Raw genomic sequence first — 13,238 nt, 5'->3', positions numbered from 1 at the left:
TCCCAAGACACTGGACATCAAAACAAGGACAGTGATCTCTGATGGATGGGAAACAAATGAGGAGCCCTAGCTTACTGCCTGGTTAGAGTTTGAAAGCTGCAAGGCATAGAGGGGGAGCCACTGAGTTGAGGAGCAGCAGCCGACAGTCTGCAGAGACCACGGCTGCTAGAGTTCCAGAGAGCGCGGAGTACCAGGGAGGAGAGAGCTTTACAGAGAGATCCCACGGGCGTCGGCAGGTGGTCTCCCTCAAGTGCTCAGCAGAGTGTTGCAGCAAAAGCATGGGTACAGACTGTCCACAGCCAGGGAAAGAACCATCCAAACGCATTACAGAAAACAGTACTCAGAACCTACACAGGGCCAGGAAAAGTACCACCAGTTTCCACCAAACTGGAAAACTCATGATTCCTGGGATTGGGAGGGTACTCAAAAGGGCCTTGTGTTAGTATTATGACAGAATGAGAATTAGTCTGAACACTGCTTTGGTCCCACCTAAGGAATCTTCACAAGCAAAACCCTAAAGGATCATACTATTTCCAAATAATTTATCTGTATCCTAGTACAAAGCTCAAGAATATTTATAGAAATGCAAAAATATCCAGCACCCAACAAAGTAAAATTCACAATGTCTAGCATACAATTAAATTACCAGGGATGATCCTAAGTGGACCCAATAATGGAATAAACACTGTTTTTACTGGATACCTAGTTAAATAATAAATATAATTTTTATGAGGTTTATAGGTTTCAGTAATCATTTCAACTAGGTTATTTTTTAACTAGAAAAATGGACTAGATGATTAGAAATAGTATGCATATTTAATTTCCACAGAAGTCAAATAAAGAATTTGCTTTATCTGACTAAACAATTGCAATACCTTAGATAATACCAGCTTTCTCAGAACTGAGAAAGCTGGGTAGTCTTTTTTTAAAAGATTTATTTATTTTAGAGAGAGAGAGCAAGCAGAGAGAAAGGGACAGGGAGAGAGAGAATATCAAGCAGATTCCCCCTTGAGCGTGGAGCCTGACGCGGGGCTTGATCCTAGGACCCTGAGATCATGACCTGAGCAGAAATCAAGAGTTGGAAGCTCAACCAACTGAGCCACCCAGGCGCCCCCTAGAGTCTTAATTATAAATGTTGACACAGTAGTACACAGTGGAAATATTCTTAAATATTTCCCTTTATATTATTAAAGATGCTGCTAATTCCATTTCTTTTCAGATATGCATATTTCTTCATTAACAACACTAAGGAAAAAACTTAAATATTCTAAGAATTAAGATGAATGTATTCAAAATTAGATTAGTAAAATCCAACATAGATGTGGAAATCATTTCTTAAAGATGAATCATCAAAGATCTGAAACTACATTAAATGATTATAAATTAACGTTAATAGTGAAGCCAAATTGATCCTTATATCTGTGTGTGAGCAGTCAATTGCTGGATTTACAAGTAGACCAAGATGGGCCTATGTATTCATGTGACCAAAACAATAACATATTTTTGTTATAATTCCAGGTCAAATATAATTCCAACAGTAAAGAGAGTTTCTTTTTCTTCAAAATTCTAAGGATTTTCTAAAACATTGAGTCTTCTAAGATAATTAAAGCATCTTCCAGAAGGATGACTTAAGTCAGGATTCTTATTAAAGATTCTAAACTATTCTTAGAATTTTGGGGCTAGTATTATGTGGCAGTTGTAAAAGATTCTCTGTAGTCAGATTTCTAGAGTTTCCTTACTGCTTTTTGGGACTAATTAGATAATTGGGAACTACATTCCTTAAAGCAACTCAGAGCATTAGCTGAAGGAAAATATAGTAAAGCATACAGTAAAAAATTTTCTTTGGTACCAAAAGCAAAAGAATGAAAGCCACTCTGCCTCTATGCTCCAATATTCTCCAGGGCAGATGTAGAATTAAAAATTGGTTTCTCTGAGATCCCTTATTTCAAAATATGTAAATACAAGAATCCATACTACTTCCTAGAAAAGAAACTAGCAAAACTGAAAAATCCCATGAAACTTCTAGTAATATTAGTTATCTGAAACTCTTGCCAGTGTTTTTACTACAGTTCTGGTCCTCTAATTTTAAAACAATAAAAAAGCAATTTCCAAACCTAAAAACTCCCCACCATTTTTCATATTTGTAAGGCAAGAAAGAAAGTCTTAACAGTTGTGCTACCTGAAACAATTTTCCTGTAAGATTTGGGAGGTAAAAGATATAAGCTGAGAAAAGAAAATGCTTCTGTCTATTTTTTATTAAGAACTGTGAAAAAGTAGATGATTACTCTCTATATGATGATATAAATAAGCAAATTTATTCAGTGGCATGGGTAAAAGTGTTTTCACACTAGAGCTACAACTTTTTAAACCTTTTAGTATGAGATAACTAGGTTGGGTGGAGCAGTCTAAGAATAAAAAGATGCTACCCCCTGACTGATAATAGTAACAAAGGTACTTGAACTGACTCTCCTTGCAATATGTGTTAACCCTTCCTTGGCTACTTGTCAGAAAACTATTAATATTTGTGAATGGCAATTCAAACACCAACTCACATAATAGGTGTTTAATGTGTATGTTTGAGTGGCAATTCAACACCATATGTTAACTGATGATGAATGACTTTCAAAGACCACATAGGTCATAGAAACTTAGCTTCTCAGTCTTTCCTTACCTTTACTGGGGCCCCTCAGGATTACCTAGAAGGCCTAACAAACACAGAGATAGCTTCACAGCACCTACAGCCAAGACCTTAACTATCTTTTTTTTTTTCTTAGCATATATTGCATTATTTGTTTCAGAGGTACAGATCTGTGATTCAGCAGTCTTGTACAATTCACAGTGCTCACCATAGCACATACCCTCCCCACTGTCTATCACCCAGCCACCCCATCCCTCCCACCCACCAAGACCTTAACTATTTGGGAATACACTCCATATGAATAACGGAGAACCATGAGAAATAATTACGACTAACATTAAATTTTTTTCATTAATGATATTATAGCAGTTTACTGGGAATTGTGCTAAGTGTTTTATATAGCTTATCTTGCTTATTCCTCCCAGTATTATTATTTTTTTCTTCCTTTTCCAAAAAAAGGAAACTAGGCACAGAGAGATTAAAGTGCCTTGTCCAAAGTCACACAGACAACAGGGTAGTAGAACAGGATTTGAACCTAAGGTATGTAAGTTCAGCACTTCAGTGCTTAAGTACTATACTATACACCCTTATAACAACTATTAATTAAAAGTATTACACAGGTAATATAACAATCTACTTTGAGAGGTTTTTTGATAATATCAAACATGTCCAACAATCTGTCAGTTTAAAAAAATGTATATTCAGGGTGCCTGGGTGGCTCAGTTGGTTATGAGTCCAATCTTGACTTCCGCTCAGGTCATGATCTCAGGGTCATGAGATCAAGCCCCACACTGGGATCTGCACTGAGCATGGAGCCTGCTTGGGATGCCTTCTTTCCTTCTCCCTCTGCCTCTCCCAGCTCCCACTATCTCTACAAAAAAAGATAAAAGAAAAAGGAAAAAAAAAAAGTATATTCTTACTACCTACTTCTCCTTCTTTAAAGAGCTCACATCATACATATTACCAAGTTTTTTATATGCTCCAAATAACTCTTTATCTTATAATATTCAGCATTGTTATCTGATCCTGTAACATGAACTTCAAGATTGTTCCGTCTTGGCCCAGAAGAATGCAGGGATAAGCAAGAAAAAAAATCCTTTCTTCCCAAACAGATAGCTGCTCTTTGTAAAACGCTGCTTGGCTTGAGGAAATCACATCATAATGGCTGGGAGGGGTAAGAACTGACAAAGTACTGGAGAACTAGGATTTTTTGTTTTGTTTTTCTTGATCTGCCACTGACTTGTGCTCACTAAACAAAACATAAATATCCGCATATTACCGACACACTGAATCAGTTGTGACAAACCTTAGGCATTGATGGACCAAAGCACACATTTCAGTTACTTCAGGGTACCTCCCAAATGCTAGGATAAAAAAAAGCTCCTGAAAGATCAACCTAGTGAAAAGAGACTGTTCTTTCTTAAAAAAAAAAAAAAAAAGAAAGAAAGAAAACTCCATTGGGCTCACAATAAGCAGAGTCTGTATTGGTTAAGGTAATGATAGCTGTTGTAACAGATCAACCTTGGACTCTCAGTGGTTTCATATATCATATGAAGTCCAGTGGGCATGGGTCATCATTCAGGGATCCAGGCTGCAGAGACTCTGCCATCTTCAGCACCTGGTTACCTTGGGTACCAATATCCAGCTGGCAGAGTGGGGAGGAGAGGATGGCACATGGAAAATTTTATGGTCTGCGTTTAGAAGTGACACACATCATTTCTGCTCACATTCCACTGAAAAGAATTAGCCAAATGGTCATACCTAACTGCAAGGGAGACTGGGAAATAGAGTCCAACTTTGTGTCCATGAAGAAAAGGAAACCTCAGATAAACAGCAAGCCCAGTGTCTCTGCCAGAGTCAGGGCCACCAACAGCAATAGACCTTCCAAAAATAGCAGAGAACCCTACAAAGAACAGTGGACCTAGCAGCCACCTGCATGAAGCATCTGTGTGTTGCATGAAAGAAACTTTATATAAGGCATGCAACAATTATTGTTAAAAACCAAAGCTCCCATATCCACCAACGTATAGCACTGCAAGAATCACCATGCATTCATTCAGTGGGACTTAATGAGCACCTAAACTGTGCCAGAGCCCCTGCTCTGCTTTGAGGATACGATAGTGTACAAAACACATCTTAAACCACCATGGAGTTTACAGTCTAGTGGGTGAAAAGGGCCAGGATTTATCTGAAAGAGAAACAGCTCCTTGAGAACAAACATACCCAGCGCCTTGACACACATTGGCAGCTGAGCAAAAGAATGTTGAAACTAAGCAGGCAGTGGTCCACATGTTGGGGTATGAGGAAGAAGGCATTTGGAGATAAAAGGTGCTCTGGGAAAGGTTGGAGAGAAGTTCCAAATCCTATGTATGAGGAAAAATGAACAGAGGAAATGAAGCTTCTGTAAGTTTCTTAACTTCACTTTACAAGTTAAAAAAAAAAAAGTATGTAACTGATACAACAGTGTTTTACAGGCCCTTGTGAATTTTACATGCTGGCATCGTGCCCCCAGCATACCTTAAGAGAAGTTCTAGGAGACTACCACTCAAGCTGACTGTGTTTAATGTCAAGACTTGCCAACAATGTATGCTACGTGCTCAGTGTTTCCCCATATCAAGCCTCACATGAGAACTGCTGTCATATCAGACAGTAAAAATTTCACTTCCCAAAGATAACTTTAACAACAGTGTTCACTGACTAGTCATTTATGGCCAGGTTTTAATGCATAACTGCAATTTAATCTTGTAGAGTCGAATCTTTTAAATTACATTTCCCTTGGTCCTGACTTTTATTTATTTATAATTTTAAATTTTACTTTGTTATATTAGTTAGCCTTCAAAAAATGTTAGATATGTGTCAGCTAATATTCTAAATACTTTGCATGGATTATTTAATACTCATATTAGTCTATTCTATAGCATAAGAATCTAAGGCTTAGCGAGACTAAGTATCTTGCCCCCAAACACCCAGTTTATAGGTGGGGAAGCCAGAATACAAGACAGTCTAATTCAAGCCTAAGCGCTTAATAGTTTGTAGATTATTGTGTATTTCGGTAAGTTGTCTTAAATAATTTATAGAATGAGGTGGGAACATAAGTAAATGATTAAAAAACACACTGATGTTTTATAGATGTGCAGTGGAGAAAGGATGGTATCCTAGGAAGAAAGTTAATATTGAAGGTTCAGCTTTTAAATTTAGTTTTCAATTTTTCTTTACATATTTATAAATTTTTGAGATAGAACTTTCTGTATTATTCAAGAGCTTTAAAATTTAGAAAATATAATTACAGTACATTTTGCAGGAAACTATAAAATCAAATAATAAGCAATTAAAGTGTCTCTTCCTATATGCATATTTCTTTGGAGAATTCAAAAAGCATAAGCATGGTCTTTGCATTTAAGAGTTAAAACTAAGGAAGTAAAACTAGTATTTGTAAAATATTTGGGTAGCAATTAAGTGCTAAACTGTATAACAGTCCATAAATCTGAGAACAGTTCAGAAAAGGAAGAGCTAAGTGTGAGATGCCACTGCCAGAACAGGATTCTTGAAGCAGAGACATTTAAAGTGAATTTTAAATGGACAAAATCATGCCTGTTTTGAAGAAAACGTTATGTAAGAATCTTTAGTAACTAACTGTAAGGAAACCAAGGGAGTGACAAAGAATAAAACTGCTCTATTACAATTTATAACACTATTCTGATTAAAACATGATCTTAATAGTAGCAGCAGTAACTTTTATACACCAGTTTATCAACTGAAATGCTAAACCTAGAGCATTTGTCTATCCTGCATATTCATGTGGCAAGCTACTTGTGTTTCAAGGGTTAAGCCGGACGGAAAATTTCCAATATGGATACTAACAGATTGGAATCACGTCTAAGATTTCCACTGTCAGAAGAGGACTGCATAGTAACCCTTTCATAATGTCTTTATGATCTTCCAGAACACAAGGAGAGGGAAAACATGGTTCTTACTTGCTGAATGGGCATACTAAATAAAAAGCAAAGCTTCATAAATACCAGTTCAAGCCCTCCTACTGGTGACACTTAAAAAACCATCTTTCATCAAAATCTTAACCCAGCTCCCACTGATTGAGCTTTCTGCAGAGAAGGACCTGACATAGACCTCATCTTCACCCTTCAGTGCTCGGACCATTCAGCCAAGTACCTTAAAAGGACCTCTTTAGTTACAGCAGCCCTGGGCTGGGCCTAATTTCCTTAAATGCATTTTAATAGCAAGAATAATTTTGATCACATTCATCTCAAAGTTTCTAAGTATTCACAACCAATACCTGCATAGGAAGGAGCATAACAAATCTGGGTTTGATTTGTTATATATACAGTAAAGTATATATACGTCATCACAATCACGAATGTTTAAATGCTTCTTGTACAAAAGCAAGAGAGAAAATTCCTATGGTTTTTAAAAACAGATCTTGAGAAATAAATATAAACTCACACCCCCTCTACTCCACCTAGCAATGCTTTTGGGACTTAGACTCACTGTCTCTTTTTAAAATAAATTGCAGCCTCCTTATGGGCAGGAAATATGTCCTGCTTCTGTATATGGCGCTGCCAGTTGCCTACAGAACAACGTGTTTGCTACAGATGGTAGCCAAGACTGCTAACAGGATAAGCTTGCAAGAATACTGGCCACTAAATATGAGAAAGATCATGGGAAAGAAACATCCTCACAATTCCCAACAGTATCTAGTAGTCTTACCTTGATCCCCAAATGGATACCTGCAGAGCCTCCTTACTAGGGGCCTAGAGAGGAGGAAATTTACTTCATCCCCATCTCATCTGCTAGTTATTACCAACATGACCTAAGGAGACAAATGCTGAGATGATGATCAAAAGCTCCAAGGAATGAAGGATAACAAGGAATCCTCCTCTGTTAGTTACATATAACCCAAAAGAGGAAGAGATGGGCAGTGGAAGATAGGGAGTAAAGTGCATCCCTTGTCTCCTCCCCTTCAGTTGCCCACCAGGTGATACTAGTTCTTGTGGTGTTTTGGGGAAGAGACAAGGGGTAACAGGATGAAGAGATAGACTCACCTCTATTTTTTTAAGAAGACTGGTGTGGCACTGTTTGGGAATCAAAGAATGGAAGTGCAGACTATTCAGTGTCAAGATCATCAATGAAGAGAGCCAAAATCCGACTTCCTAGCCACCACCCCATTGAGACTAGGTCTTTGGTAATCATCAGTAACAATTCCAGTCAAGGAATTAAGGAGCATCTATATCATGACAATGGGATTGTCCCATAATTAAATCAGTGTTTTGTCATCATTGTTCCTTGTCTTTACCATATCCTAAGTAGAGCTGCCTTAAGCACAAAGACTTTAAAGTCATTTGGACAATATGTGTAAAGGTAGAAGAATCCAGACTGGCAAAACAAACCTCTTCAGTCAGAAGTGTATTTCTGTGATGCAGGATTTATTCGACGTGGGTGATCCACTATTTTCTGTGGGGTGGGTATGGGTCTAACAAAGGCAAGGGATTTTGTTTTTGTTATACAACCAAAACATACTAAGCACTCACTTCTGCCAGGGAATGAGACTGTCTCCTCCAGTCTCAGACACAAAGAGCTCTTAGAAGTGTTCAGAGTCCTCTATGAGACAAGGAGTCTCTATGTATTTACAGATACCCTTTCTTACTTGCTTCAGATCAGTAACTAGGTTTCTACTGGCACAGGGGAAAATAAAATGAACCACAGAGGTATAAATTGTAGCCTGCCACGGGAAGCAGAATGCCTGTTTGGATTTCAAACATGGCCAGCTCCCTAAATGCTGGGATAATCGCCCTGAGGTATCCATAAATATTTAACTAATGCCACGGCATACACTTTGTTTCCCTGAAGTTGCCACTCTGCTTTCTACTTCTTAGCTTGGGCACATGGCTTTCTGGCATTTTCTGTATGCCATAGTGGATTCCTATGCACCCTTCAAAATCCAGCTCATATGTGATTTTCTGGGGGGCATCTTTCAATAATATCTTTATCATTCCATCCCCTACTCCTTCCAAGGAGCTTCTTCTGTGTTACCTGGCACATTTTTCTGATTCCATCTAATACACTGTAGTAATTATGTGTTTACACATCCAGCTTCCACAACAGATGGTGGGGCCTTGGGGCCTAAATTAATATATTATTTTTTATTACATTTTATTGCATTTATGACATTCCCAGCATGCTGCCTGACTCTTGTAGCTATTTAATTTATCTTGGATAAATTAACAGGAAAAAAGTTTTTTGATTCATAACAGCATTTATTTTTTTTCCTCTTATAAAATTCCTTTGTTGTTCCTTTAACCATTTCATGTAAAAAGCTTCTCTCTTGCTCTCTTGAGTCATTTATGTCCTTTTCCATCTAATTCATATTAAATTAAAAGGAGAAAAAATATATATGCATATATTATTATAATGTCCTTCTAATTATTATAAACAACCATTTATTATAAGACCAAATTTCCATTTTCTATTTTAAACAAAATCTCCTTTCACCAATTATACCATTGCATCAGGCCTGAGAAGAGCACCTTTAGAGTATGTATATATTTTAATTTTATAATGTGAATAAAAATTATCTCCTTTCAAGAGGGATGGGTTTTTTTTTCATTGCCACAATGGGATTTGATGAATGAGCTTGCATTTTGTACATTTTGTTTAGATGTACAATAATGAGTCTTTCCTCTTAGATATCATGATGAGAAATTATGTTCATTGTTTTGTTTCTTCAGTTTCTATCCTCAGGTTTAGGGAAAATGATAATGGCAGTCTATAAAGCTAATGAAATTGTATATAATCACAGACTATTTAGTACAATTACTGATTTAGGAGCCTGGGCCATCCCAGAAGACCTCAACTCTGATAATGTTGTCCTAAACCTTTATTTTAATCATCATGCCAACCATCAAATGGTTCAACCAAGCAGTTAACAAGGGTCTTCAGTATATAGTCTAGATTATATGAGCTAATATGGCAATGAGCTTTGTATAGAAATCCAAGTTTTTATTGCTCCTAAGCCACATGGCAAGAGCTTCCTAGAAATTTTTTTCCGAAGTTATCTGTTGAAGGGAAACAGTCCAGTGAAGCAAAGAGAACTCTGGTCAGGATATTTGAGCAAAGATTTAAAACGTTCATGGGAAAATAACAGCTTGACTATAAAGCTTTAGTTGTAAATCACTAGATGTGATAAAAGAAACTGAAGAAACAAAATAATTACGACAACCTTTTTTTTCAATATGTACAGTTAACCTACAAACACCAAAACACTGAAGTCTTTAAAAGATAAATCCTTTTATACTTAAAACTACCTTTGGATGTATACACTTAACAACTGTACATAGAGTTTATTCCAGAGTTCCTTTTTTGTTAAATCACAAGGGTGTAAGACAAATTCAGCTTTGTTTGACTCAACAAACACAGAAGACTCAGAGTAACTGACGAACCAACCCCCTGATGTCACCTCTTCCCTAACAACCACTTCAAAATCATATAAAACAATAGGTCTGCCCTTCCTTTCAGAGTCAGATGCTCAAGGCCACTAAACTTTTACAGTCATAGCTTAGTCAGGTAGAAAAATAATTCATTCCAGCTGTTAACTTACCTTGAAGAACTTCCATGGGGAGAACAGTCCAGGCATTTTCCAGGTAGGAAATATAAATATAGCGAGCTGTATTGCAGGCCAGACCAATGTAAAGAACCCTTAAAAAAACAAACAAAGGGAAATAAGTTGAGGCCCTGTATGAGACATAAAACATGCAAATATTAAGTACATTTTCCCCTGTCCAAACCATCCATTACCCAGCAGTGTTCAAAATTAGGAGTCGGGAAGCTAAAGGACAACTAAATTTAACCATGAACTCTTAGGAATAAGAAAACTGCTTCTAACATATCTGTCCTCAGTCTTTTCAAAACCCTTGTTAATATAAAAGCGAACATCACCCTTCCTGAAACTTAATTAGCACAGCCAATGCTTTTTTAAGACAGTCTGGGCATACTGCCATCTGTAATGACATTACAGGCTTCCTTCCAGGTGGCTGTAGGGTAAATACGCCTGGGATTATAGCTACTTCACTATGACGGGGGAAGGACAGGATAAAGATGAGAACATGATTATGAACGTGCTCTCGCATGCAATACCCAAGACACCAAGGAGTTTTATAAGGAGACTCTCAAGGTCATCAAAAACTATCATCCAATGATGAATAATAAACTATTTGGAAATCAAATACTTTTTCCTATCAGTTCAACTGATACATCTTCATTATTTAAAAAATAAATCCATGATATCATATGCTGACCAAACTAATAAATATATATCAACATCGCTTTCCCCCTCACAAACACCACCACCAAAATTATGAGAAAAAAATAAAGACCTTAAGTGGTGCATCCAAGCATAGGGTTACATTCTCTCATTCTGAACTGGATGAGCTGGTTTGGAAGCAAATGGTGGCTGCTGCTTTATACAAAACACAACAGGATGGTAGCGATTTCTCTTTCTAGTTTGTTTTCCATTTTCTGTTAATCTTCCTAAGCATAATGCTTTTCTTTTTTTTTTTTTTTTCTCAATTCAAGTGGATGAAAACTCAAAGGTAAAAGAAATAAGCCAATAGGACAGTCAGTGGTATTTTCCTAATCTTGATCAACTACATTTTTATATTAAAATCATTCCAGTAAACACTGTTCTCTTTTCCCAACCTTGAATCAAGGAATGGAAAGCTTTGAGGCATCCAGCTGGTATTAACTGCAAATATGGAATAGAAGGATGGGAGAAAGACAAAAAAAGGCTTGAGGGGCAGAGATGGGATAGGAAATGGATATTAAAAGGGATTTAGGAGATCTTCAGTATTGAAAAGTTCTGGGTTATCATATTCTGTGGACATTATGTTCTTTGTACTGGTATGTTTTGTGGAAAAAAGTATATGTTCCAATCCTGTTGGTAAAAAATTTCCTGAACAAACTAGCTACAGATCCATCAACCAGGGTCCCTCTGCTAGAAAACAACAGCAACAAAAAAAGCCCATAGGAAATTAAAGTGCAAAATATACTACACAAATATACAAGTTACACAAATCTATGCCTTCTTTTTAAGTTCTAATCTAGCTCTGTTAATGTCCTTGATATAGCCTAACTCAGGGGTCAGTAAACATTTCCTATAAAGGGCCATACCATAAGTAGTTTAGGCTTTGTATGTCTCTTGCACCTCCTCAACCTTGCCATTATAGTATGAAAGCAACCACAGACAATATGTATATGAATGAGCATGGATGGCTGTGTGCCAATAAAATTTGAATTATGAACAGTGAAATTTAAATTTCATAGACAGTTGACCTCTGAACAATGCAGGGGTTAGGGGTGCTGGCCCCCTGCACAGTAGAAAATCCACATATAACTTTTGACTCCCCGCAGAACTTAACTACAAGTAGTCTACTATTGACTTACCAATAACATTAACAGTCAATTAACACATATTTTATATGTTATATGTATTATATACTGTATTATTAAAATAAGATAGAGAAAAAATGTTATTAAGAAAAACATAAGGGGGGTGCCTTGGTGGCTCAGTTGATTGAGTGGCTGCCTTCAGCTCAGGTCATGATCCCAGGGATAGAGTCGACCCCCCCGCATTGGGGGCTCAGTGGGGAGCCTGTGGGGAGCCTGTTTCTCCCTCTCCCTCTGCCTGCCACTCTGCCTACTTGTGCTCTCTCTAATAAATGAATAAATGAAATCTTTAAAAAAAAAAGAAAAACATAAGGAAAATACATTTGCAGTACTGTACTGTATTTATTGAAAAAAAAATCTATTAGTGGACCCTCATAGTTCAAACCCATGTTGTTCAAGGGTCAACTGTAATTTTTATGCATCACAAAATATTATTATTATTTGATTTTTTTTCAACCCCCTAAAAGTATAGACACCATTCTTAGTTCTGGTACATATAAAAACAGGTAGCAGGCCAGATTTGGCCCATGGGCCGTAGGTTGCTAACCCTTGATCTAGCTCATTAGTTCTTGTTAACTTTGGCTATATGTCAGATTTACTCTGGTAACTATTAAAAACAACAGATGTCCAGGCCCATGCTAGTCTCGATAAAGATCTCTATGGTTTATTCAGATACTAAGCCAGGGTGAAAAACCACTGGTCTAGCTCACTCTAAGCAGCTCCCACTAATACTTTCCCATAATTCCATTACAAAAAATTTTGATAATACCTCTTCCTTGTGTTCATATTGCATCTCCTGAACCCTTCTTGTGAGACCACCTCTGAATCAGTTACCCTGACAGCTGTTGTTCAATGCAGACCATAATCCACAGGTCCTAGCCTAAAAGTAACCCAAAGACAATCAGCCCAGTTTAACAGGTTGATTGTGCTTTGCCTTCAAACCTCTACCATGTGGAATTCAGTCACTGGAGTCTATAACTTCTGGGACCCTTAGGTCTCAGATTGCCACCAAGAAGCCAGGTGGCTATCAGCTTGATATCTTTCGCCTCTGTCCCACATTTCTCATCTCACAATTGATAGGACCAAACAGATGCTTTACAGGAGAAAAGGGAAACAAGAGGTATCCAGGGCAAGTTACTCAGTTTCT

The 13,238-nt window shown here is 37.3% G+C and overlaps 1 protein-coding gene across 3 annotated transcripts in view; it reads right to left on the bottom strand.

Moving 5' to 3' along the window:
• The window catches only part of MFSD6 (major facilitator superfamily domain containing 6), a 69,066-nt gene that overhangs the window by 8,646 nt on the left and 47,182 nt on the right, over positions 1-13,238 (bottom strand). For 2 of the 3 annotated variants that reach the window (XM_045868332.3, XM_064586830.1), the window contains exon 3: positions 10,248-10,345. In XM_045868332.3, coding sequence (XP_045724288.2) covers positions 10,248-10,345 — 98 coding nt within the window. Of the gene's footprint in view, positions 1-10,247; positions 10,346-10,444; positions 10,572-13,238 lie in introns of those variants that run through there. The other variant, XM_045868333.3, reaches the window with a different exon arrangement.

Source organism: Mirounga angustirostris, unplaced genomic scaffold (assembly GCF_029215605.1).
Source record: "Mirounga angustirostris isolate CCGP_5_RB_7025 unplaced genomic scaffold, mMirAng1.0.hap1 SCAF_3, whole genome shotgun sequence".
NCBI lineage: Eukaryota > Metazoa > Chordata > Mammalia > Carnivora > Phocidae > Mirounga > Mirounga angustirostris.
The sequence above is the reverse complement of the archived record's forward strand: the minus strand, read 5'-3'. Positions and strand labels throughout refer to the sequence as shown.